This window comes from Amblyraja radiata, chromosome 18, assembly GCF_010909765.2.
Source record: "Amblyraja radiata isolate CabotCenter1 chromosome 18, sAmbRad1.1.pri, whole genome shotgun sequence".
In the NCBI taxonomy this organism is placed as follows: Eukaryota; Metazoa; Chordata; class Chondrichthyes; order Rajiformes; family Rajidae; genus Amblyraja; species Amblyraja radiata.
This window is the reverse complement of record NC_045973.1, coordinates 5,240,615-5,267,768: the sequence shown is the minus strand read 5'-3', so window position 1 is coordinate 5,267,768 and position 27,154 is coordinate 5,240,615. Positions and strand designations below refer to the sequence as shown.

Below are 27,154 nucleotides of genomic sequence, written 5' to 3'. Positions count from 1 at the left end.
CCTTATCTGTGCAATTTAAAACATGCTTGCTTTCTCACTTTTCTGGTCCATTCTCTCCACTGATGCTGCCTGTGACTGAGATCCTTCAGCACGTTGTGTTAGGCTCAGCAGCATCTGCAGTTCCTTGTGTCTCCATTTCCAGTCTGGTGATAAGTTATCGACCTGAAACTAAAACTCTGTTTTTCTCAACACAAATGCTTTCTGACCTGCTGAGTATCTCCAGTGTTTTCTGTCCATCAGGTTTCCAGCATCTGTAGTTTTTGCTTTCAGCTTTTGCTTAAGGTCGGTGACATTCTAATTAATTAGCAAATGCAAAGGAAGCAGTTCGAAATCTTACCTCCAGTAAACTAGCACTCCCATAAGGAGAATCAAGCAGACAAATGTCAATGCTGAGACAACCACCAATGGAATTATCCATTCCATCTTACTAGACGGTGAGTACGGTTGTGTGGCCATACTAGAGGACGACCTATCTTCTGCACAAAAACAGAAAGAGCAAGAAAGTAAAAATGCAAAAATTTTAACTGAAATAAAAATATATAAAACATTATACATAGAATACAGCATTAACTTGCTTCAATACGAACAGCAGAACCATCTCACCAGGGGTTCCCTATCTGCATGGTTATTGAACGTCAGTCTTGAGGTTACAGAGATTTAAAACGCATTAAGTACCATAATTATTCAAATTAATTCCTCAATCAAAATCCGGTAGTTATCATATTGCTGTTTGTGGGAGATTGCACTGTATAAGTTGGCTGTAGCGTTTCCTCCATTCATATAATTACACTTAACATACGCTTCAGTGGTTGTAACATTCCTTGGGAATACTAAAGCTATGAAAGGCACAACATAGATGCAACTCTTTCTATACAACAGTAATAATCTTGAGCTCAAAATGTCACACAACGTTCTACAGCTATTCTTTGTTGAAATAACATTTACACTATTTTCCTGTAAACTGCAATAAGATGCAAACACCATAAAGGCTAAATTTAGTCTCAAGACCAACAATTCAAGCACCAAGGATAAGCAACGGCATATGTAAGCTTGAAGAGCAATTGCTTGTTGTCACTTGGAAAATCCTTTATTATTGATGGAGTTAATGCCCGACAGCAGGTGCGCTACCAAGGTGGTAATAAGACAATGTTGACAGTGAGTATCTGTGATGTATGAGTGCAGCCATACACTTCCAATTCTTAATGCTTCTGGCATTCTACGGCAAGCAGAAATCCAATATTGCTTTGCAGAGAAACACAGGCAGTCAAATATTCTCCCTTCATTTCTTCTTCCATTATTTTACAATTCTAATCCACTAAAGTCTAACCTTTGAAACCTTAAAGCTATTCCTTGTTTTTAATATGTTGACTGCAACTACATTAAACACGTAACATGCTTTGCTCAGTATGTTTTCCATATTTCTTCCTGAGCAAGTCACAAATACTTAATAATTAAAAAAAAATCTTTAATAATAATCCTTAATTATTTTATATAATTAAGAGTTATTGTTAAAGATATTTATTAATTATCTGTAGATCAGTCAAGTATACTGGAACCATAATGGTTAAAGAACTGACAATTTTGACTTGGGCAACAGCACGACTAAGAACTGAAGACTGGATTTAGCACCATTTTATTAGCTTGCGTTCATATAATATCTTGCTTTAAAAAATTCTGGCAACACTGAGAGAAAAATCATTCTCATGCAACCTGCAGGATGACTTCAGCTGATAATATATAACAGAAACATAACCTCTCTAGCAAAACACAAACTTTTGGAGGAACTCAGCAGGCCAGACAGCATCTGTAGAGGGAATTGGACAGGCAACGTTTTGGGTTGCGACCCTTCTTCAGACATAACTTCTCCATTTTCATAGCAAATAAAACAATAATGACTGGTGGTACTTTAGGTGGAAGTAATGTCAGACACCATAATGATGAAGGTATCATAGAGTCTATGGATCTAACAAGGGAAATGCACAGCATAGATAGATCATGATATCAATCAACCTGCAATCTTGCTTTGATTCCATTCCAGTGCCAACATTTTTTAGCTCAGTACTCCAGCTGAACACAAGTTCAAGTTCAAGTTCAAGTGAGTATATTGTCATGTGTCCCTGTATAGGACAATGAAATTCTTGCTTTGCTTAAGCACACAGTAGCTGAACACAAGTAAAATTCCTCTAGTTGCTGCAATTACACAAGAGCTTTTTTGCTTTCTTTAGATGGTTCAAACTGCTACAAAAATACCATGTTATGGAGAGTTTCTGAGCAAAACTGGAGGAACTCAGTGGGTCAGGCAGCTCTGTGGAGGGAACGGACAGGTGAAGATTTGGGTTGGGACCCTTCTTCAGATTGATGGTGAGGGTGGGATAAAATAGATGGAAACTGGACAAAGCCTGGCAAGTGATAGATGGATACAAATGAAGGGGGGCTGATTGGTGGACGATGGAACTGTAGATGCTGGAATCTTGAGCAAAACACAAAGTGCTGGAGTGACTTAGTCGAGCAGTCAGCATCTGTACTCTCATTTGATGGAGAACTGGCAATGACCAGAGTTCTGTTGCAGTTAGTTGCTCTCAGACACTGGTAAGGACTACTTCTGCAATACTGCATGATTGGGAAAATGCACAGAGCCTTAAAAATGGAGTCCAATGCTGTACATTATACTCCAGATGTTGTCTCAAACAATACACTATATAACTAAAGTATAGGGGTCAAGGAAAGAGCGTTCAAGTCGCGGCCCTGTTTCCACCAATCTTTCCACCACCACGCACAAGAAGCACAAGAAAGACACCATTGTATGCAGGTGCCGAGAAGTGTGTTCAGCTCTGGCTGACCAACTTCTAATCTTGTGTGTGGACTCGATAAGAAGAAAACTAAAGTATTAGTTTAGTTCTAAAACTAAACTAACTTTTGTAAAAATTTATCTTGACAATAAACAATAATGTTCTGTTGGCTTTCCTAATTACTTTTGGTGGCTGCATACTAGCCTTTTGTGTACAAAGGCACCCATTTCCCTCTGCATCTTAGTAATTCTCAAATCTCTTACTATTCACAAGCCAAAATATACAATTTTCTCACATTAGTCTCCATTTTCCAGATGTCTACCTACTCACTTAACCTATCTATATCATTATATTCCCACTTCTCAACTTTCTTTCCTACTGATCATTGTGACAGCAGTAAATTTAGTCACTGTGTCTGCAGTGCCGTCATCTAAGTCATTAATATTTTTCAAAAAGTTGAGATGTTTGCTCCATCGCCCATGGCATCCTACTTCCTACTTCTTGCCAACTAAAGAAAGACCACTTCATGCCTAATCTCTGCTTCTTGTCAACCAACCAATCTTTTGTAATCAACAGCACCATGAGCTTTTATTTGAACAAATGCCTTGTGAAATTCTAAATGTAGTGCATCCACTGGTATACCATTATCGACAAGATATCATTAAAACTCTTCCAAAAAGTACAATTAACTAGGGCACATCTTATATTCACCTCATTCCCTGCAGCCACGCAATCCTCATTCAAATAGTGGTGAAGCACAGACAGGAAATAGCCAGTGGAGTTGTCAGTGGACTTTGGATTTCCATGTGGAACTGTCAGCAAAACTCACTAAAATCAAAGCCATTGACTTTTATGGAGGGAATGGACATTTGTCAGTGCGAAGAAGAGTCCCAGCCAAACACATTGTCTGTCCATTCCCTCTGCATATGCTGCCTGACCATCTGAGTTCCTCCAGCACTTTCTGTTTTTCTCAGGATTCCAGCATCTGAAATTCCTTGTGTCTCTATTAAGTGTATCAGCTACATGTAAATGTTCCAATGACATTGTTTTTATGTTCTGCTTCAAATAACAACCCAGGGTGTGTTGTTGATTGTCATACCATCATTTCCCATTATTAACAAAGCTTTCTACATTTTAATACTATTTTTGTGAAAATATTTAGTTTTAAGCACCTCTTATTTCACAATTTTAGTCATTATCATTCAACATGCTTCCAGCTGTCAAGACTTAAACTCTTGATTTCCTTCCATTGACCTCTCCATCTTCTCTCATTCTTTAAAACACCAACATTTTTGACTTGGTTTAGTATAATCTGATCCAATAGGTCTTCCTGTACCTTGGTACCAAATTTGGTTTTATATTGTTCCTGCGAACATTTTACAATGTTAAATGTGCTATATTAATGGATTTTGGAGTTATGGCATTTGGTTTGGCTAACAAGTATATTAATCTTTGTTTATATATCTGCTGAAATCTGGGTAAAATACCTTGGCGCCCAGCTTTCAAGAGAGAGCTAGATAAGGCTCTTAAAAATAGCAGAGTCAAGGGATATGGGGAGAAGGCAGGAACGGGGTACTGATTGGGGATGATCAGCCAAAATCACATTGAATGGCGGTGCTGGCTTGAAGGGCCGAATGGCCTACTCCTGCATCTATTGTCTATTGTCTAATGGTGACCCCAGTTTCCAACGTGCACATGGCTTTGCATGGAATCTGTATTCTGGTATAGAAAAGACGTGCAGCTACAAGCTAACAAGGCCTGTGGCTAATGCTGTATTCTGTGGCTGGACAGACTGACGTCACTCATTGTACGAATGCTGCCAACATCACTCTGGAAAATAATAGCCTCTGAAGGGATTTTGAGGTTGGCACAACACTTCTGTAACTTTCCATTCAGTAGATTACTGATGTCCTGCCTCAGGGAAGTAGCAGCAGCAGCTCGGCAGAATTAGATTCTGATGTCCTCTCTCAGGGTGACAGCTCACTTTGTGCCCACAGTGCTCTTCAGATCTTTGGATAAGACTGGTGCTAGTTGTAACAAGGCAGCGTTGTCAGCCACTCAGTCCACAACTGGGCCAAGCCAATGGATATTTTTAAAGCAGAGATTGACAGATTCTTGATTAGTAAGGGTGTCAGTGGTTATGGGGAGAAGGCAGGAGAATATGGTTGAGAGGGAAAGATAGATCAGCCATGTTTGAATGGTGGATTAGACTTGATAGGCCAAATGTCCTAATTTTGCTCCTATAACTTATGAACTCCAGCATCCGTCCACCATCTTGGCTCTAGCCATTGAGTGGGTGCTATGTACAAGTTGTGAGACAGGCACTGAGGTGACAATTAAAAGTTTATAGCAGATACAAGGAACTGCAGATGCTGGTTTACAAAAAAAGAACAAAGTGCTGGAGTAACTCAACAAGTCCGGCGACATCTCTGAAGAACATGGATAGGTGACAGCTCAGGCCAGGACCCTTCTCCAGCCTGAAAGACTCAAGGTTTGTATGGTTTCATGCCTGACTGGCTGTTTAAACTATTCAGCATGGGTCCTGTATTCAAGATCTGTGCACACCAGGACCTTGAGCTGATCAGCATCAGAAGAGAACTGTATCGTGATGGGGATTTGGGTTTTGCTTTATGAGTAATCACTTGTGGAGGTGTGCATTGTTGCGAGGTCAACGTGTAATGATGCTCCTGCATTGCTTTTGAAATTGGTGAGCACACCTTTATGACTCACCACTGCGTTTATGGGAATAAACTCCCACAGTGTTGTTAGGTGGGCAGCTCCAGCGTATTGAATGAGCCAGCACATGGGATGGAGTGTGACTTGGAGTCCACCTTCAGTGTAGGCATTGGAGTGACAATGCGATTGCTGACTTACTCTTCTAGGTGGGGGAGGGACCGAGTACTTTAGGTGGCCTGGTAAAGAAGTCCAAGTGAGCTTTTGTACATGGTGTGTTGGAGGCATTGTGTTGATATTAGACTGCGGTTCATTATCAAGGTGTTCAATGCTAACAGCGATTCTGCAGGTTATTGTGTGATGAATTAGTTGAGACATCCTCACCACCTTTATGGCAAAGACACTGTGGAACATGTTCAATACGTGAACATATTGTTGCACATATTCTGCAGCTAATCTGGCTTACGTCTTGCAAATGATTATAAATCTTCACAAATGCAGAGTTGATCTCTTCACTGCTCTATCACCTGCAGTGTTACTTGACCATCCCAGGTTGGATCCTGCAGGGTGAGATTGGTCCTTGATTATGCTGGTGGCCTTGCCGAGGCTGTGTGAAGTGTAGATGGAGTCAGTGGAAGGGAGGCTGGCTTGTGTGATCGTCTGGGCTACGTCCACAACTCACTGCAATTTTATTTCATGTGGATTACTGCTCATTATTGCATTTTCTGCATATGTGTGGTTGAGTTTCCTCACTGGTTTCTAAAAGAGACTTTATTTAAAATTCATTGTAAGTAATGTGCTGTAATTTCTGTAATGTTCAAAATACCACAGCCAGTGTGCCATGCCAACGACAATAAATATTTAATTGTTATTTTTGCGCCTGAGTGTTGGGATGCAAATGCAAAAAGCATCATATGTGCTTGCGGATGATACAGGGATATTACAGAATTCATCCTTGGTTGGAAATGTCTTCTTCCATTGAAAGCCGCGGGGAAGGAACTTGCTGATACCTCGGTATTTGTTAAATGGAACAATATCCAGGATTTGATCTACCTGAAAACACTCAGCTATGTTCATCCAACTCTCCACCCATGATTCCACAGATCCAATTATAAAATGGTTGTTCTGCGAAGGACACAGTTTTAATGTAATATCACTGAATGAGAAATTATCGGGATGGAGTCAGCCAATTACATTACACACGGCCTCATTTTATTATCTCAATGGTCAATCCAATCCTCCAAATTTTGTCTTTGTAGGAAGGTGCTGTAGAGGCTGGTTTAAACCGAAGATAGACATAAAATGCTGGAGTAACTCAGCGGGGCAGGCGCAACTCTGGAGAGAAGGAACAGGTGATATTTTGGGTTGAGACCCTTCAGAAGGGTCTCGACCCAAAACGTCACCCATTCCTTCCCTCCAAGTTTTTCTGCTGGGAACCATGAAAATAAAATTCTGTCTACATTTTAACACTGCTTGCAATTAAGGACAGGTAGTTGATTAGAACATAGCCATCTCATATTCAAGCTGGTCATTTCTTGGTTTATCCTGTTCAATTGAGATGAGCATAACAAAGTATCCTGAAGCTCCACTACAGAGCTGAAGCACGACTGGAGGTACTGTCTTTCAGACAACGCATGAAGTTGTAGTGCTGGAGCATCTCAGTGGGACAGGCAAATGAATCACCTGTCCATTCCCTCCTTCTGCCTGTGGATGAAATGGACAGGCAATGTTTCAGACCAGTCGCCCTTCTTCAGACCAGTCGCGACCTGAAACGTTGCCTGTTCATTGCCTCCAGATGCCGCCTGACCCACCAAGTTCCTCCAGCACTTTCTGTTTTTCTCAAGATTCCAGCATCTGAAATTCCTTGTGTATATTCCTTTAAGTTGTGTAAATTCCTTTAAGTCTATCAGCTAGATGTAAATGTTCCAATGACATTATTTCAAAGAAGGCAGGGGAAACCTTCTCCAGTCACTTGGCTAATATATATTCCTCAAATCAACATTTGGGGAGTAAACAGATTACCAGATCTTCATCAGATTGCTGACGGTGGTAACTAGCTCACAGATTGTTTTCTTTATTACCACCGTCATCACACTTCAAAAAAAGTACAACCGCAATTTGGAACAATCTAAAAGTGACATAAAAAAGGCTGTAAAAGTGCAAATTTTCTCTTTCTTTTTAATTGTTTACATTTAATTCTAAATGGTTTAAAGCCTTTTTTTCAAATTGATAGGGAAATATGACTAGAAATTGTAATAGCAAAAAGAGTGTTGATACATTAATGGATGACATGTCCATAAAAGTAGAGCAACATGAGCTGCTTATCACTTTATGTTGAATGGCAGAGATCATTTTAAATTCAGTTCCCATCAGACAGCTTGGAGGGTTGAAATGGCTGCTGCTGATCTGATTTTACTTTCCACTGGAGTTGACAGTTGGCTGACTTCATACCATGAGTTTCTCACTGAATATATTACGTCTATCCTCCAATCTTGCATATATTATAGAAGCACCAGCTTCCGTGATATCCACAGCATACGCAGCAGGCACACAAATGATGGAAATTGTCGAGGAATCGAGCAGCCTTTTGTTGCACAAGGAAATAGGAGCAAAGACTTTAGGTTAATTATCTTAAATCAGAAAATTTCTGTAGAAAAGTCACTAAACTGAAATGTTGACTAATATTCTCTCTCCACAAATGCTGCCCAATTTAAGTAATACTATAATTCGCATGATCTGATCAACAGGTATAGACGCAACAAATAGAACCTGGAATTCTTGCTCTGACCATCCAGCAACTGGCACTACTAGTTGTCTAGGCTGTTGGTGCTGATAAAATTCTCGTGCCTTGCTAGATAAATTATCCGTTAGGTTGGAATAAATGTGGTAATGGACATTCAGGTGTCAGAGTGTACAGGCCAGTTAATAGTCCAGTGGAACTTTCTGCCCATTAGACCATTAATTAGCCTACACTCCTCTATATCCTCTCACTATTTTGGAATAAAATGTGGTTCTGATCAAAATCAATTTTAATTTGTACAATTTTAAGATATATTGATTATATCTGGCAGCCTAATATCCCAGATATATACAAAATAGGTGCAAATGTATTTTATTAGAGGGAATATAATGCATGGAATGGAATGGATTGGATACAAATAGTCCATTCAGCCGATCTACCAACATTAAGAGCTAGAGAAGACGCTACGTGCTGGGGTAACTCAACGGGTCAGGCAGCATCTCTGGAGAACATGGATAGGTGACGTTTCGATTTAGGAACGTCACCTAACCATGTTCGCCAGAGATGCTGCCTGGTCCGCTGAGTTACTTCAGCAGTTTACGTCTTCTTTAGTATACCAGTATCTGCAGTTCCTTGTTTCAACATTAAGAGCTAACTCCAATGAAACTAGAACAAAGGTGGAAATAAAAGCAAGATTGGGAATGTTGAAACATTAAAATAAAAACTCAAACTGCAAAAGAACTTGAAAATACAAAGAAGCTTGCATAAGTCATCAAGAACTTTCAAATTAAAGTAATAATAATTCTAAATAGATTTTTTCAAGACAATGTGGATGAGGCCAAAGTAAAAACAGGAGAAATCTTCATCCGAAGTTATGTGTGGTTGTCAAAACACTTCAGATGTTATTGGCAGAATGAGAAAATTCTTCCTATGAGGTGATATAGTGTGACTTCTATCATTTCTAGAGTTATTTAGTCTTTCATCTGTTTAAAATTTTTTTTAATGCAGGTCATTCTTTCAAATGCAACTCAAGAGAGTCAAGAGTGTTTTATCGTCATATGTCCCTGATAGAACAATGAACTTCTTACTTACTGCAGCACAACAGAATATGTAAACAGTACAATTGCTCAGTTATTGAAAAAAAAGTGGTTTACTAATTAAACATCTATATGCTCTTGTAGTCATAGTTTCACTCTGGTTTTATTGGGTAATGTAGTCTGATGCAATTATTTAGAACAAGGAAATAAAATGCTCTATTATGCTCTTTCATAGTTTTAGCTTCTGAAGTAAAATGATTTATTTTCCCTTACCTCTTACACCACTGCCAACACTCTCTGGGCAGGTGACTTGGGTCCAGACCCCTGCTGGTGCCTGTCTGTGGCTGAACCCTGCTGCCAGTGTATATGCCAATCATTTATTGAGCTGGCAGATAAGGATTTGGTCTGCTCGTTTGGATAGAAGACTAATTTTGCACCTGCCAATCTGTTAATTTTGCCAGCAAGAGAATATAAATCATTTCTCAAATGCTGTGTACACACCCCAACCTCATTGTAGAAGTCATTTTAATTAACTCATTGTGTAGGAAGGAACTGCAGATGCTCGCTTAAACCAAAGATAGACACAAAATGCTGGAGTAACTCAGCGGGACAGACAGCAGAAGGAATCGGTGACGTTTCGGGTCGCGATCCTTCTTCAGACTCATTGCATTACAAGAGATTATAGCTCAGAAGGCCAATTTTAATTTGCTGAAATTTGCTGACAGTTGTCTAAAATAGTGACTGTAACATGGGCCTGGTACATTTAATACACTTTTAATGTTGATGCTCCAGCCAGTTCTCATCCTCCCCCCAACTCTTCGCCAATCCCTCAACAGTTTTACAATTGTCTTTCACTAAACAAGCAAAATGGCTGCTTATTTCAAGTAAAGATCCCCAATCTGATGTATATGGGTACATGGGACAGGACCCCACTTGCTATTTTCAGATAGCACTGTGGAATAGGAACACTGTGATTTTCAACTAGTTTTACAGGCAAGACAGCTATAAGTTCACCAAAAAGTTGTTCAAAAATGATTTTCACAAGGTTGGGAGGTGCTGGAATGTGACAGCTGTCTGTAAAACAATAACCATGGCACTGTCACCCTGGGCCCTACCCCTCATCCTCCATCATGACTGATGTTCCTATTTACAGCAGTTCAATTTAAAGGAAGTGTGTTCTCAAAGCTGCTTTATCCACAGCTTGGAACAGATAAAAGACCAGATAGGGTTTCCAGTTCCTGATTGCAATAAACACTTTGTTGTAAAACTCTTTCCCCATTCAACTAATTTTGAAATACCTTGTACATATTTATTAGGATTGTACATATTTAGAGAGGTTCTGATCCATAACATCACCGGTGCATTCCCTCCATAGATACTGACTGCCCCGCTGAGTTACTCCAGCCTTTTGTGTCTGTCTCTTGTGTCTACATATTTATTAGGTCTGATTTTCAACTGAATGTGAAAATTACCTTGCTATCATAGCACTAAATATTTATTGATTTGACATTCAAGTAATGCATTGGTTGCTCTGAGGAAGCTGTTCTACACCATTTCACCAACTAATTCTACTAATAATGTCAGTGGATTTGTTCTAGAATTGGAGGACAAAGTCAATGAAGGTGCAAATATTATTGATCAGTTTACCTTAAAGAGACAACCACAAACTAGTGAGATGAAAAGAACATCTCTCTTTCGCAAAAGAACTGATAAAACTGGTTGGGAAAAATCAAATTCTATACGTTTCTTACTGGGAAAATTATACAAACATTTCAGGCATTATGTTTAAATTTAATTTGCTTAATGTAACGTCTCACATTCACTACAATATGACTGAATAAACGACTACCTGTATTAGGAATGGGAGCAGGAGTGGTCCTTATGATCTCTTGAACCGGATGAACCATAAAATAAGATCAAGATTGATTTAAATTTGGGATTAACTTCATTTTCCTGTCTGTTCCTCATGAACTTTAACTAATTGTCCAAAAACCTATCCCAATCTTAAATATTTTCAAAGTTCCCAAGTCTCCACAACTTTGAAAATGGCAAATTCCAAAGATTTATGACTATTTCCTCCTCACCCTCTCTGTCTTAAATTGGAAATATCTTGATCTGATACCAGGCCCTCACATGGAACAAGCTGAACAAGATGCCAAGAGTATCACTTATCTACCTGCACATAACCTATTTCCCCCCATTCTCAGCATATCCATATACTTATCTAATAGACTCTCAAACACCAGGAATGCGTCTGCTTCAGCCCTCGCCCCCTGCAGTGCTTTCCAGGCACTCACCGCACTCTGTGCAAAACAAAACGTGCCCCCGCACATCTCTTTTAACTTTGCCCCTCTCACCTTAAAGCTAAGCTGTCTAGATTTTGATTTTTCCATCCCGGGAAAAAGATTCTGACTGTCTACATTATCTATGCCTCTCATCATTTTCTATCTTCTCTCAGGTCTCCCCGCAACCTCAGGTGTTCCAGAGAAAACAATCCAACTCTGTCCAAACTTTCCCTGTAGCTAATATCCCCAAATCCAGGCATCATTCTGGTAAACCTCTGCATCCTTTCCAAAGCCATTCTAGACTTCCCCCTGTGGGAAACATCTTCTCAGTATCTCTCCTGGCAAAGTCCCTTGGAATCTAATATGCTGTAATAAGATTACCTTTTATTTTTCTAAACTCCAATATGTACAAGCACAATCTACTCAATCATTCCCCATATGCCAACTCTCTCATCCCAGAAATCAAGACATGGAATATATTCTAAAGTGGCTCCAAATACAAGAATAAGCATTCTTAAACACTGCACACAGTAGTTTTGTGAATAATCTCAGCGACGACTTGTAACGTTGCAGAAATACGTCCCTACTTTTCTACACCACTTCTGTTGTTAAACATTAAAAAGTGCAACATATCAACTATTAAAAAGAATCCCAAAGGAACATTAACTAACTGCTGAAGAAAATTTGAAAGAAACTAACCTGGATCCACCAGAACAAATGTGTTTTCAGCTGAATTCTCTCGTCCCATTTCGTTCCATGTTTTTGAAGGAGGTGTTGGATTGACTGGAATTCGAACTGGATAGCTTTCTGTTGCTGCAACTTTGGATGATGTTTCCGTCAGTTCAATAGTCGGTTCTGGAAAGGTGGTATTTTCCTGAACAACAGTTGTGTTTGAAAGGTCTAGGTCATTGGTCGGGTTTGTATCATTTTTTGTGGGACAAAATGAATCTCCAGGTGATGTACCTGATTCAGTCTCATTTTGTGTCTCAGTAGTAGTCACATTCACAAGGTTCTCCTCTTTTACTATAGCATCTTTCCCTGAACTTTTTTCTTCATTTTCTTCTTCGTCACCCTCTCCTTCTTCTCCCTCTCCTTTCTCACCTTCATTTTCTTTCTTTTCATCTTCACTTTCTGTCTCACCAGTTTTGTTCACCGCAGAGCCACCCTCTGAGCCTGGGGACGACAAGGCTTCAGTCGTTGAGACAACAGGCCTCGCTCGGTGCTTAGTGGTTGAAGAAACAGACGGAAGGCGGGTAGGCCACACAGTAGTAGGAAAGGAAGGAACAACACCACCACCAAAACCAAGGCTTGCAAGCAAAGTGCTCGTTACCACAGACGCCACAGTAGTCTGGCTTCCACTGGTTGAAGGGCCCATGCCAGTTGCCATGGAAACAAAGGGCAAAGTTAGACCAGAAGAAGTCCAGGTAGATGACCCGGAGCTGATGGGGGCCATGTCAGCTGAAGCAGCAGGAGAGGCTGTAGGCTTCAGTGAAGCATCAAGCAAATATGTAAGGGAAAAAAATATACTGGGTAAGTAGAAATACTGGACAAACCACCCTGGTACCCATTATTAGAGGAGCTTTCTAGAGATGATTAATGACTATCCTACTTTCACTATTGTCAAAACCTTTCGGTGGTAATTTTGTCTCTTCAGCAATGGGGACCTCACTTTCATGAAATTAATAGCAAGTCAGATATTATAACACAAGCTTCCCATTGAGTCCATGATTTCTTTCAGTGGTTCCATTTACTTTCCGAATCCTGCATTAGTACCAAAAACAAATTTGCTCATGTTCAATTAAATTCTTTCTCTGCCCGTAAACGTATTTAACAGCAGAATAAGCCGCAAGCAGAGATGAGATCTGAGGTAACAGATCCTGAGGCTCTGCCCTGGAATTCTGTTCGAGGTTTGTTGTTATCAAAGGCCTTTAAGCTATATTTAAATGTCTCTGATAGTCATGCTTAAGACATTTAAAATCTGCTCAAATGGACAAATAATTAAATGGAATGATAATGATTTAAAACATAAAGAATATATTTAACAAAAGCACATAAGTATTAGAAATTAATTAAAACATCAAGATAAAGTAAAATAAGTATACCCCTTACCAACACTTAACTTTTTATCCAGTGTCAGTGACACCATTCTCCCCAGCACAGTGTGACCAATATCCAGCCCTTTTACTTAATACATCAGCGATCTGTCACTAGGCTCAAACTTGGGTGTAACAGTTAAACACAAGGTGAGATGTGTTCACGTGATCTCCAGCTCATCTTGAACTTCAGAATCTCAAATATTTAAGCAACACACTTGTGGACATGCTTCACAGTGAGCAGTGGCTATCGAGTGGTTCTCAAAGGCATTGCTTCCACCAGGTAAGTACATGTGGACACAAAGAACTGCAGATTCTGTTTTACAAAAAAAGACATAAAGTACTGGAGTAACTCAGCAGGCAGGCAGCATCCATGGATACTGAAGAAGAATCTTGACCTGAAACGGGGGGGGGGGGGGGGGGGGGGGGGGAAGCTGAGGCTCTATAAGGCGCTGGTGAGGCCGCATTTGAAATATTGTGAGCAATTTTAGGCACTATATCTGAAGAAGGAGGTGCTGGCTCTAGAGAGGGTCCAGAGGAGGTTTACAAGAATGATCCCGGGAATGAGTAGGTTAACCTACGATGAGCGTTTGTTGGCACTGGGCCTGAAGTCACTGGGGTTTAGAAAAATGAGGGGGGCCATCATTGAAACATACAGAATAATGAAAGGCTTGGATGTGGAGAGGATGTTTCCACTAGTGGGAGAGTCATAACCTTAAAATTAAAGGACCTTCTTTTAGGAAGGCGATGAGGAGAAATTTCTTTAATTAGAGGGTGATGAATCTGTGGAATTCTTTGCCACAGAAGGCTGTAGGGAAGAGATAGCTAGATTTTTGATCAGCACAGGTCAGAGGTTATGGGGAGAATGCAGGAGAATGGGGTAGGAGGGAGAGATAGATCAACCATGATTGAATGGTGGATTAGACTTGATGGGCCGAATGGCCTAATACTAATCTTATCACTTATGACCTCATGAAGGAGGGAAACTCCAGCTCAAGTCATTCCTATATTTATGGAAGAGAGGCAACATGTGCATGCGTGGAATGTCAAAGATATTCCACCCATGCTCCATTTTCCAAGCAGAATATTTCAGATTTCCATCAAAGGAACAGTTACCATTAGATGACTGAAGGTACACAAAAATGCTGGAGAAACTCAGCGGTTGCAGCAGCATCTATGGAGCGAAGGAAATAGGTGACGTTTCGTGCCGAAACGTCACCTATTTCCTTCGCTCCATAGATGCTGCTGCACCCGCTAAGTTTCTCCAGCATTTTTGTGTACCTTCAATTTTCCAGCATCTGCAGTTCCTTCTTGAACACCATTAGATGACTGTTGACTTGCAAGCCACCTTGTGGCTGGCTGAGGAATTGCATTTGTCATCGGCAACCAGCATCCGCAATTCCTTCTGACACATTTTGTCTGCTCCACTGTGAAATCGCCTCAAGGTATGCCTACTTTGAAGAAGTTCTCCTCCCTTTCCCTGACTCAGTCTGAAGAAGGGTCTCGACCTGAAACGTCACCCATTCCTTCTATCCAGAGATACTGCCTGTCCCACCGAGTTACTGCAACATTTTGTGTCTATCTTCGGCAACAAGACTTCTGCAGTCATAAGAGATTGCAAATGCTGGAGCCTTGAGCCAAAACACAAAGTGCTGGAGGATTTTAGCGGGTCAGGCAGTATCTCGGCAGGGAATGGACAGATGACAATTTGGGTTAGGACTCTTCTTCAGACTGATGAAGTGGAGGAGAAGAAAGCTGCAAATGACCAGTGGGGATGGAGGTGGAGGTGCTGGGTGGGTCTAAACTGCACCCATTTGTAAACCATCCCCCATCACCTGTTTTCACCCATCACTTACCAGGCTTTTCGGCACCCACACCTCTCTCTTTATCAGCTTTCGCCCTCGTACTCTATCAGTCTGAAGACCCAAATGTCGCATGCCCAATAAATAAGCTTTATTAGCTCGTAAAAAAGTGAGAAAAAACATCTTACTAAGTGGGCTGGAATTAGGTGGGAGATGCTGGCAGTCGTTCCATATGAAACTGATGGTACTTTTCCTCTAACTGCCACTAAGTTCAGGACTCATCCAAATTGTAAAGCTGACTTAAATGCTGCTCTCTGTCAGCCATTGCTTGACCACACGCTTGGTTTGGGTGCCTTATGGAGTCCAGCAACACTATGTTAATTTGGGCAATTTTCCAGCACTTACACAGGGAAAAATCCGAAAGTGGCGGCGCATACTTTTTTGTGTTGTTTTTTTTGTCTTGTTTAGTTACATTTTTGGTTATTAGGTTGTGTTATGTGGGGGGGGGGGGGGGGGGCTGAAACAGGGCTTTCTGTCTCTCCCTTCGGGGGAATGCGACTTTTTCTTGTCGTATCCCCCTTCTCTGCCTCCGTCTGCGCTGAGGCCTAATGGCGGAGCTGGCGGCCTCCAACCTGTGACCGACCTCAAGGCTCCGGAGGTGGAGCCCGCCGGGACTCACCGACTCGGCGCTCTGGTGAGGGCGGCCCGGCGCGGGGCTGGGACGGTGCTGGCTGAGACGCTCCGGTGGCAGCGGCATGACTCGGCGCTTCGGTGAGGGCGGCCCGGCGCGGGGCTGGGACGGTGCCGGCTGAGACGCTCCGGTGGCAGCGGCACGGCTCGGCGCTCCGGTGGGGGCGGCCCGGCGCGGGGCTGAGACACTCCGGTGGCAGCGGCACGACTCGAGGCTGTGACGGCGCTCCCGTGAGGGCGCCCCGACCCGGGGCTGGGACGGCGCTCCGGTGGCTGAGGCGGTGCTCTGGTGGCTGGGGCGGCGTTCTGGCGGCGGCGACCTGAATCTGGGGCTCGGCCGCGGGCCAGTGGACGACATCGTCGGGAGCTCGCAGGTCACAGGCTGGTGCCTGTTTTCCGGAGCTCCCGCGGCAACAGCTGCGTCTGCTGGACTGGAGGGCGGCAGCTTTGACCACCCCGGGCCGCGGAGTTGAACCGTCCTGTTCGCGGAGCTCGGTGAGCCGCGGGACTGACTTACCATCGCCCGGTGGGGAATCGCCTCAGTGCAGAGGGAGAAGAGGAGGGAAGAGACAGTAACCCTAAGATTTTTGCCTCCATCACAGTGAGGAGGTGCCTGGTGAATTCACTGTGGTGGATGTTAATTTGTGTTTATTGTGTGTTTATTATTACATGTATGGCTGCAGGCAACAACATTTCGTTCAGACCGAAAGGTCTGAATGACAAATAAAGGATCTAAGTTTTTTTTTTCTAAGTTTAAATGCCAACACAAGCAGCAGCAGGGTTAGGTCTAGTGCAGGTGAAAAACTCCATTAATTTGAATGGAGAGGAATGGCTACAAAGGAGCAAGGTAGGTATCAGGATATTTAATTAATTAATTAATCCCCCCCCCCAACATTTTGTGTTCTTAATTGTTGTAGTTTTTGTTTAGTTTTTGAAAACTCTAATTATTATTTTCATTTGATTATTAATCATTTTTTGAATGCTTCTGAATGACACTCTCCTGGGTGTCAGGGGCATTCAGATACTTGAGTTTGAGACACAAGGAACTGCAGATGCTTTCATCTGCTGGAGTGTGAAGAAAGGTTCCAACCCAAAAGGTTGCCTGTCCATTCCCTCCAGCGTGCTGCCTGACCCGCTGAGTTACTCCTGCACTTAACATTTTAATGTGTAGGAAGGAACTGCAGGCGCTGGTTTACACCTGAGATTTTGTATCTATCTTAACTTTTTAAGTTTGGACTGATTGGCTGACTGTCTAAGCTAGTAAGATGCCTGAGCCAGATGACAAAGATTTCCAGCTGTTTCATGGGTAGGCTTGTTGTGGTTACAATGAACAAGCTCGCATTAATACATTTTGCTGCCATCTGCTGGAAAACACTGGAGGAAGCAACACAAGACGCTGAACAATTGAGTAGGAAGCACTGCTCACCTTTGAACACAAAAAACCTGTCTCCTCCACTTGTTACTGATTCACTTACAAAAAAGTGTTTTTATAATAAAACACATTTTCATGCAAGTCTATCACTGAACCTCCGAATAAAACATAACAAGGAGAATAATAATCAGTGGCTAATACTGATCATATGTTTATTACTCTATTTTAGATTTCAGTTTTTTGAAGAGGTGACCAGGATGATGATAGGAAGGTGGTAGGCATTGTCCACATGGAACCGAATAAGGCGTTTGAGAAGGCTCCACATAGTAGTCTGGATTGGAAGGTGAGATCTTGTGGGATCCAGAGCGAGTGGCCAAGTGGACTCAAACTTAATTTGATGGTAGGTGGATGAAGGTTGTTTCTCAGATTGGTGGTCTGTAACCAGTGGTGTGCTGCAGGGATCGGTACTGGGTTCCCTGCTATTTGTCATATATGTTAACGTTTTGGATGAGAATGTAGGTGGCATGATTAGCAAGTTTGCAAATGGCATCAAAATCGGTGGTGTGCCGGACAGTGAAGAAGGTTATCTAAGGTTCTTTGTCAACTGGAAAAGTGGGCAAAGGGATGGCAGATAGAAGTTAGACAAGTGAGAAGTATTGCACTTTTGGGAATTTAAACCAGGCTAGGACATATACAATGAATGATAAGCCCCTGGGGAAAGTTGTAGAACAGAGTTTCATGAGATTTGTGACAAAGCTAGACACACTGATGAAGAAACCGTATGGCACATTTGCCTTCATTGGATGGGGATGCATTGAGTCCACGAGTCAGGACGTACCAGGAGTACTGTGTTGCATATGAATGTGTATGGAATGGAGGGATATAGATCACATGCAGGCAGCAGAGATATTGGAATCATGTTTGGCAAATACACAGACATTGTGGACCAAAGGGTCTATTCCTGTGCTGCACTGCTCTATCTACTACTTGTTGTGTTGATACATTAAAGGGACTGTAAAGCGTTGGTTAGTAAGAATTTCAGTTTCCCGTTCCTGATGCATTTGACAATTAAATACTCTTGACTCATTTCTATAACTGCTATTCATATTCCATGGTAGCTTACAAGCACCTCATATTTTGTTTGGGTCGAGTACAAGCACCTAATATTTCACTTGGGTAGCTTACACCCCAGCGGTATGAACAATGACTTCTCTAACTTCAAATAGCCCTTGCATTCCCTCTCTCTCCATCCCCTCCCCCTTCCCAGTTCTCCCACCAGTCTCACTCTTTCCTACTACATTCTATTTCTGTACCGCCCACTCTCCTGACATCAGTCTGAAGAAGGGTCTCGACCAGAAAGGTCACCCATTCCTTCTCTCCAGTGATGCTGCCTGTCCCGCTAAGTTACTCCAGCATTTTATATCTGCCTTTGATTTAACCCAGCATCTGCAGTTCTTTCCTACACATTCATATTCCATGTTTCCTTCTGCATTAAAGGAAGCCATTTCAGCTCATTGAGTCTACGCTGACTCACAGAGAAATCTGATTGCCCACTAATCTTCCCTGCAACTATTCTCTTAACATTCTCATCAATACCCCCCAGATTCTACTCCTCAAGCATTCACTAGGGGCAAATTAGAGTGATCAACTGACCAATCGACACACATGAATTTGGGCTGAGGGACGAAACTGGAACCCTGGGAGAGAAGCCTTGTTGGAAGAACATGGAAACTCCACACCAACAGCACCAGAGGTCCGAATTGAACACAGGGTGAGATGGGAGGGAGCAGCATTACTAACTGTGCCAGTCTGCCACTCCTATCAACAAAGTTCAAAAGCGATATCATGGAGCTCCATGATTTTCCCAGAGAATAAGCAATGTCAGATATGGTAACACGGTGCCTGCTATCATTGTACTAACATCGTTGACTACTATTTGAATTAAAAAAAAAAAAATCACCTGTAGAAAGCAAATGTTCAAGCATAGACACGGATGCTATAAATCTTTCCCATTTTTCCTGCATGCTTGAAGATTGGAAGTCATTTGGCCTCAAAAACATATAATTTTATATGCATTTTAAACAGATGAGTTTAATTTCTATCTTACCATTCTTGTTTTTATAATCCTGGTTCCTTCAAATATTCTTGTTGTGTTAGCTAGAGAGGAAGAAAAGTATTTCAAGGTGAATAATAAATTCAGTCACACAAAATCATTCAGAAGTAATAACAGAAATCACATTGAAATCTAGCAAAAACTGGTGAATCATACCTGGTCAAAGATGTCAATACAACGACATATAATTTGGTCTAAATTGAAAAAGATAGATTGCCTACTATTTTGCATTGTCTTGTTTATAATTAAGATGCTAAAGTATAAACACGGATAAGAAAAATATATAATTTGCTCCATTTTCCTTTGCATTAATCATGCATCAAAGCATGGTGCATATGATTTTTAAGTGTTTGTGCCAGTGTTTCCACTTTGAAGGTAAATTACCTGAAATTCGGGAAATTCTGGTTGTCTTCGGGTAATTTTAGGGAAATTAGATAATTTCGGGAACGTTTGGGAAATTTCCGCATCCGGCCCGCGAAGGGATGTAAAGGTAACACACACAGCACTGCTGGTTTGGCGCTCAAAGGTTTAAACAGAACTCTGTCAGTTTAACGCATGGGAATTTAAACAGAGCTGTTGGCTGCAGCGCTATGGGTTCTAAATATAGCACTATTGGCTGCAGCACTATGGGCTTTAAACATAGCGCTATGGCCACAGCGCTATAGGTCACAGACTGTTTGGGAAAATTCTCGTATAACAATGAGTCTTTGGAATTCTCGTTCTCAGTGGAAGTTGAGCCTTTGATTATTTTTCAGGCAGCGGTAGAATTCTGGATAAGCCTAGTGGTGAAAAGTTATCAGTGGGCTGTGGGATGGCAGTTACATTGGGATTGGCCTTGACCTTACAGAACGGAGGGAGAGGAAGGGGAGGGAGAGTGGGAGAGAGGGAGGGAGAGAGGGAGGAGGGAGGGAGAAGGGGAGTGAGAGAGGGAGGGAGAGCGAGAGAGGGAAGGGGGGAGAGAGGGAGGGTGAGAGAGAGGGAGGGAGGGAGAGAAAGAGGGAGGGGAGGGAGAAAGAGAGAGGGAGGAAGCGAGGGGGGGAGAGTGGGAGGGCGAGAAAGAGGGCGGGAGAGAGGGCGAGGGAGAGGGAGAGAAGGGAGGGAGAGTGAGGGAGTGAGAGGGAAGGAGGGAGGGAGGGAAGGAGTGAGAGAGAGAGAGTGAGGGAGAGAGGGAGCGAGAGAAGGTGGGACAAAGAGAGGGAGGGGGAGGGAAAGTGGGAGGGAGAGAGGGAGAGGGTGAGAGAGGGAGGGAGGGTGGGAGTGAGAGAGAGCTGAGACTGAGACACATGAGAGGAGGTTGAAAAAACAAAGACAACGAAAGCAGATGGAGGCAACGAGCTGCCATTGCATAACGGAGACGAGGAAGCACTTTTTCTCACAGGGAGTGGTTAGTCTGTGGAATCTCGGGGTATCTAAATCTAAATTATATTAGTTATTTAAGTTATGACATCAGATGGAAGCTGCATACCAAATCTCGTTGCACTTATGTGCAATGACAATAAAAGATATTATTATTATTCTCTGCCTCAGAGGCGGGTTCTCTGGATGCTTTCAAGAGAGAGCTAGATAGGGCTCTTAAAAATAGCGGAGTCAGAAGATATGGGGAGAAGGCAGGAACAGGGTACTGATTGTGGATGATCAGCCATGATCTCATTGAATGGCGGTGCTGGCTCGAAGGGCCGAATGGCCTACTCCTGCATAGTCTATTGTCTATAACACTGTACAAGTGAGTAACAGAAGCAGGCAGATATGGTGTAGATACATGGATCTGTTTTGCCTTGTTCTTCTTTGTGTTAGTAACGTGTGCCCGCGGGAATAAAAACCCAACAAATAGCACACAGGAAGCATTTTTGAAAATTTCAGGAAATACCATCAAATTCCAGGATATTTCGGATTCTATTTAAGGAAAACTTTTTTGGAGGTGTGGAAGCACTGGTTTGTGCCCAATAATGGGGCAAGTCGCAACTATCAAGAAATGGGGACACAAGAAACTGCAGATGCTGGAATCTTGAGTAAAACCCAAAGTGCTGGAAAAACCCGTCAAGTAGCATCCAGAGAGGCAGTGGACATGATGTTTTGGGTCAGAACCCTTCTTCAAACTGATTTTTGTGTCTTTACGAATGCTGGTTTCATTTGTCCATCCCATCTCACACACGTGCAGGCATTAACAACTGACGCTTATGATTTGCTGGCAGAAATTGGATCAAAGGCTCATGAATTACAACGTTTGTTCTTGTTTACTCGCCGTAGAGAGAAATTAATCAAGTAGCAGGTCATGAACCACATGCCTTTTCAAGAGTCTGCATTGAAACATAGTTTTTATTTATACTTAATGTCTCACATTGATTTACTATCACCTTCCCTTTTATCTGTGTAGTAGATGTTGCAAACTGGTACCTATTGGATCATTCTGCCGAAGACTCCAATATCATTTCCAGCAGTTTACCTACGAAGCTTGTCTGACTAACTCATCTATAGTTTCCTCTTTATTCGCTCCTTGCTTTTTAAAAGATTGGGAACACATCTTCCAGTCTTTCAATCTTTTACTAATGCAGATCCATTCCTTATAATCTTCACATTTTTAAAAACAGTGTTTATTTTTTCCAGAATGCTTCAATGCTTCTAAATATTTGTGAAAATCAAAGACATTCATCAGCTGCTGCAGAACCCCAAGGCAGTGGCAGATGTCTTATGCTTAGACACTCCTGCGTTACGCTGGATCTCTCTGATCCCGTGGGAAACTATTTTGGAGTGGAAGACTATGCCTGGAGGAACATTGCTAAGAGTGTACTTCCGGGGCAAGCACCAGCAAGCTGAGGCAGCCTGCTGGTCAGTTGATGTCTTTGCAGCCATGAACACGTCACATATCTCAATGCTCTTGTAGAACCTATCTGTTTGCTAATTTACCAACAACTACATACTCCATGATGAATGCTCTTCATTCAACTCTGGTGGAGACACAAGAGATTGCAGATGCTATAATCTGGAGCACAAATGAGAAGTTGCTGGAGGTTGTACAGCAAACCCAATGAAGGATCTCGACCCAACACAACGTCCATCCTTTTGCTTCCACAGATGCTGCTTGATCTGCTGAGTTCCTCCAGCAGATCTTTTTTTGCAAACATTCTCTTGTGACTTTGAAACACATGGAGATTTCTTAAAGATGTGAATAGTAACAATTGTAGCGGCACCATACGATATTCATTTTCTTTTTCTTATCGTATTGATAAGGTCTAGAATATAGAAAGACAATGGCTATTTGTTAACTATAAGAAAAATGTTTAAAATTTTGAAAGTATTTTTATACACTCCCCTGGAAAATATTTGTTCTAGCCTCCATGGTTAGGATCTTCCGACCTAGGTGAGTTACATGTCTCAAACAACTAACAACCCTGATGATCATGGGTAGTTACTGTTGGGAATTTGGTGCTTGTACTACAACTGGACATATGGGATATGTATGAACTGCTGCCTTTTGGGCAGTCATCTTTGCACTGAACAACTACTCATTCCTTTTTACTTGAATCACCTTTTGCGTTTTATATCTTGTACATGTTTTTTTTACATTGCAGTTTATTCTATACCAACTTGAATCTGATTTTAATTTACTTCATCTTTTGTATGAATTGTACCTAGCACATATCCATCTGATTCCAGAAGCATTGCCATCCATATGCTATTGACATAACTCAATGTGAGTCCAGGTACAGCTTTGTAATAGTATATGATGCATCTGCAAGCAGCAGATAGGTGCATTTTTGTCATTTGACAATACAACAATTTCATTATTGAGCTCAGCGTTTGACAAGAATAAAACCTGTCATTATAAATTATGGGGGGAAAAGCAATAAAAGAGAATGTGGAGGAAGGATGATGCTGGGTCAGTTATATAACAGTAATTCCCAGGAAAGGGATAACGCTGAAGACTTCTCTTTGAAACTGATATTGTGTGATTTTCCACTACACTCATTTCAATTAAAAGATTCGCTGAACTGCATCAAGGCAAGTACAAGGGCTGAAATCATGGGAGGGTTTCTCCAGGCAAAGGCAACCTGCACCTTCTAAAGGAAGGTGCACTGTGGCTACAGCAGGTGCGGGTGATTTGATGGAAGTCAATCGGCCCTGTCGATGAATAGTCGACGGAGATGCTCCAAGTCTCAAGGCACACATTCAAAAGGCAGCTGGAATAGGTAATGTCAAAGATCAATACATGGGGCCAAGCCCTGAAGATCCAGTGCCAGAAAATGTTTGTGCTTCATCAGTGGTTGAAGTCAATGAACATGGTGTATCAGACACAACTTAATTCACTACATTCCCATGGTTCACCTTTCGTGATCAATCAATCTTTATCCAAAATGATGTGCTTTACTGTACATTGCTGAAGTCTCACATCCACATTCAACAGCTCACACATTCTTCTAACTATTCACTCTGTATTCAATATCATCAAACATCATCACATCTACTAACAGACTTTACTTTCTCCTCCAATTCCAGGGGTACTTAACTGCGTACAATAGCGTCTAATCGAAGGTGTACCCGTAGAAGTTAACTCCCATGGAGGAAGAAACTGTGACCATTAGCTATATGGCAGCACTGAAATCTCCTATGTTACAATATGGTTCTCATAGTCAATGTTCCTTTCATTCCAGAGCCTTTGTGATTTCCAGCAGTAAATGATGCAAGTATATGTCCTGACTCTCTTCCCTCAACTACTTCTTATCAAGGCCAAAGTGCCTTCTTTCTTTCAAGAAATGCAGAATGGCCAAGCTGTAAAGTAATAGCAAAGATCCAATGATGAAGAGGGCAAATAGGCCAACATCTGTAGCCAACAAAGATACAGTCAATGTTTTAAAGTTGGAGAAAGGAGATGGAAGCTGGGCAAAGTGAAACACCAGGTAACAGTGGCGTACAAAATGTGTAAGAAGGAACTGCAGATGTTGGTTTAAACCAAAGATAGACACAAAAAGCTGGAGTAACTCAGCGGGCCAGGCAGCATCTCTGAAGAAAAATAATAGGTGATGTTTCGGGTCGTGACCCTTCTTTGTAGCGCTGGGTAGGGGGAAAGGATATAAAACATAGAGAGCATAGAACAGAAAAGCACAGGAACAGGCCCATGTTGTCCATGCCGATATGCGGAAGGCTCTGAGCATAGAAGTGTTTTGTGTACTTTATATGAGCTGGAATGTAAAGTTAATAAATGTTAAAAGCAAGAATAATTAATTACAATGTTTTTTACTCAAGTTTGAACATGAAGTCTTTGGATAGTTTAATGCTCTGTGGCTCCACATTCAAAATATAAGGGTTAGATTAAATGAGCGTCCTGTAGCATAGTCCTGTAGGTTTCAGGGATACAGACATTTTAAGACAGTAATCTGTTGAGCACCAGAGGAATATCTTAAATGTCCATCCGTGTTTGTAGATTCAGGGCAGTCAAGGAGAAGTCATAGAACACACAGGGATACACAACAGTCAGCCAATTGGCCCATTGTGGTACAGTGATGGCACGGTGGCTCAGCGGTAGTGTTGCTGCCTGACAGAGCCAGAGACTCGGGTTTGATCCTGGCGATGGGTGCTTGTCTGTACGGTGCTTGTAAGTTCTCCCCGTGACCTGCGTGGGTTTTTCCCGGGATCGCCGATTTCTTCCCACACTCTAAAGATATATAGGTTTGTAGGTTAATTGGCTTGAAATAATTGTAAATAGTCCCCAGTGTGCGTCCAATACTAGATCGCTGGTCGGTGTGGACTCGGTGGGCCGAAGGACCTGTTTCTGCGCTGTATCTCTAAACTAAACCAATCTCATACTTGCCAGGATCATGTCTCTATTCTCTTTAACATACTTTTTATAAACTGTCACGTTAATTGGGTAAATTGATTCAAAAGCTTATTCTCACCAAAATGGTTTAAATACCACTCATTTTATAATCTATCAACATGCTTCCTTGCAATTATGATTTTTTTTGAACTTCACATTAACTATATTTTTTCAATCCTGTCAGTATATATGACAGAAAATTACATGAGACTAATGGGAAACCATAATGGGAAGGGAGAGGGATCGCAGAATGAAGAAATTATATTTACGTTCAATTCATGCTGTTGATGACCAGAAATAGGCCACTTATTACAGTTAAATAAATTCAAACATTAAAATCTCATCTTCATTTCTGTTTCCACATTGGCTCACCTTGAAATAGCATTGTCTGGCTAAAATCACTTCGCAGATCATTCTGACATACAGCTTGAACACGAAACAGGTAGAGTTTATCCAGGGAAACATGATTGATAATGGCTTCCTGAGTAAGAAATATAGACAAGCAATTACATTACAATTTATGTTAATAAATTACACATTGTAAAAACTACTAGGCAATAACACGCAAACTTTTGATGATTTTAAATACAACTCATCATCAACTACCTCCATTAGGTTTGATTAGTTGAGGTTCAATCCAAACAAACACTTTAAATATTTGCAAAAGTAATTAAAAGTTTCAACAAACATTAGTATCGTTAAAATATCTTACCCAATGGAATTTAAATATTGTTCATTTGTGAAATTAGAACTTAAAATCTCAATATAAATACGATTCAGTCCCAACTCATTTCCTCTCCGACACAACAGATTAGATTTATGAGCACATACATCAATGTCTCTTGTGTATACTATGATTAAGCAGCAATATATATAAAAAAACAAATACCACATGAATAACCAGGTAATTTACTGTGTAGCCAATAATGTCCAATTTTGAGCCAAAGCATGCAAGCTTTTCAATCATTTCATTAAATATTCTGACTCATTCTGGTAATAAAACTATTTTTGTTGAATACAGCTGTCTCTATCTAACGGCAAATCATGGTTGTGTACCAGATAACTAGTGTGCAACGACATCTGGTTTCATAACACAGGCTGAACTTGAATAGCGCTAGGCCAAGTTCCAACACAGCTCCATGTTGTTTGAAGGTTGCCCTATCCTGGAAAATATGTTCTTATTTGTTGCCCGATAGAGTTTCTGCCGCTCACATATTGGAGCATGATAACCTTGCAACCTTGCAAGGAAGCACACCAGCTAATGGTAGATTCCCTGGACAGCTATTAGCAACATAGGCAGCATCCTTATGCACATGAAACATCCAAAACCATGTCAGTATTGAATTCAGAGTTGGCATGTTATGTTAACAAAGTCTGGTGTAAAATATTTCACAGCTATTTGCCAATAATCTTGCAGCAAGTTGCCAAATTCATTCCAACTCTTGAATATGTATTTGACAACATTGCACTATTCCTATTGTTAATATGCACTGCTACATCAACGTTATAAATGCTGCTCAATGAGCACCAAGTTCATTAATGTTTCTTGTAATTAAACTCAGAAAATGAAAGCAGAAGGCAGGCGAATTTCCAAATTAAATAGAAATCAAATCCTAAAATGCCAAACTTTTTGCCCTTAAGCATTCTTCTCCGAAGATGATCCACCATCAATAGCCTGATAACAATAGGACATGCGCCTTTAAAATGTTTTGCACTTTGTACATTCCAATAGAGCGTGAAAGAAAGAT

At 41.4% G+C, this 27,154-nt stretch overlaps 1 protein-coding gene across 1 annotated transcript in view; it reads right to left on the bottom strand.

Moving 5' to 3' along the window:
* ptprg (protein tyrosine phosphatase receptor type G) overlaps positions 1–27,154 on the bottom strand; it is a 535,498-nt gene that overhangs the window by 80,145 nt on the left and 428,199 nt on the right. The window contains exons 10-13 of the mRNA XM_033036632.1: positions 25,779–25,887; positions 19,589–19,638; positions 12,224–13,007; positions 338–476 (exon numbers count right to left, since the gene is read on the bottom strand). Of these exons, the coding sequence (XP_032892523.1) occupies positions 338–476; positions 12,224–13,007; positions 19,589–19,638; positions 25,779–25,887 (1,082 nt within the window). The remainder of the gene's footprint in view (positions 1–337; positions 477–12,223; positions 13,008–19,588; positions 19,639–25,778; positions 25,888–27,154) is intronic.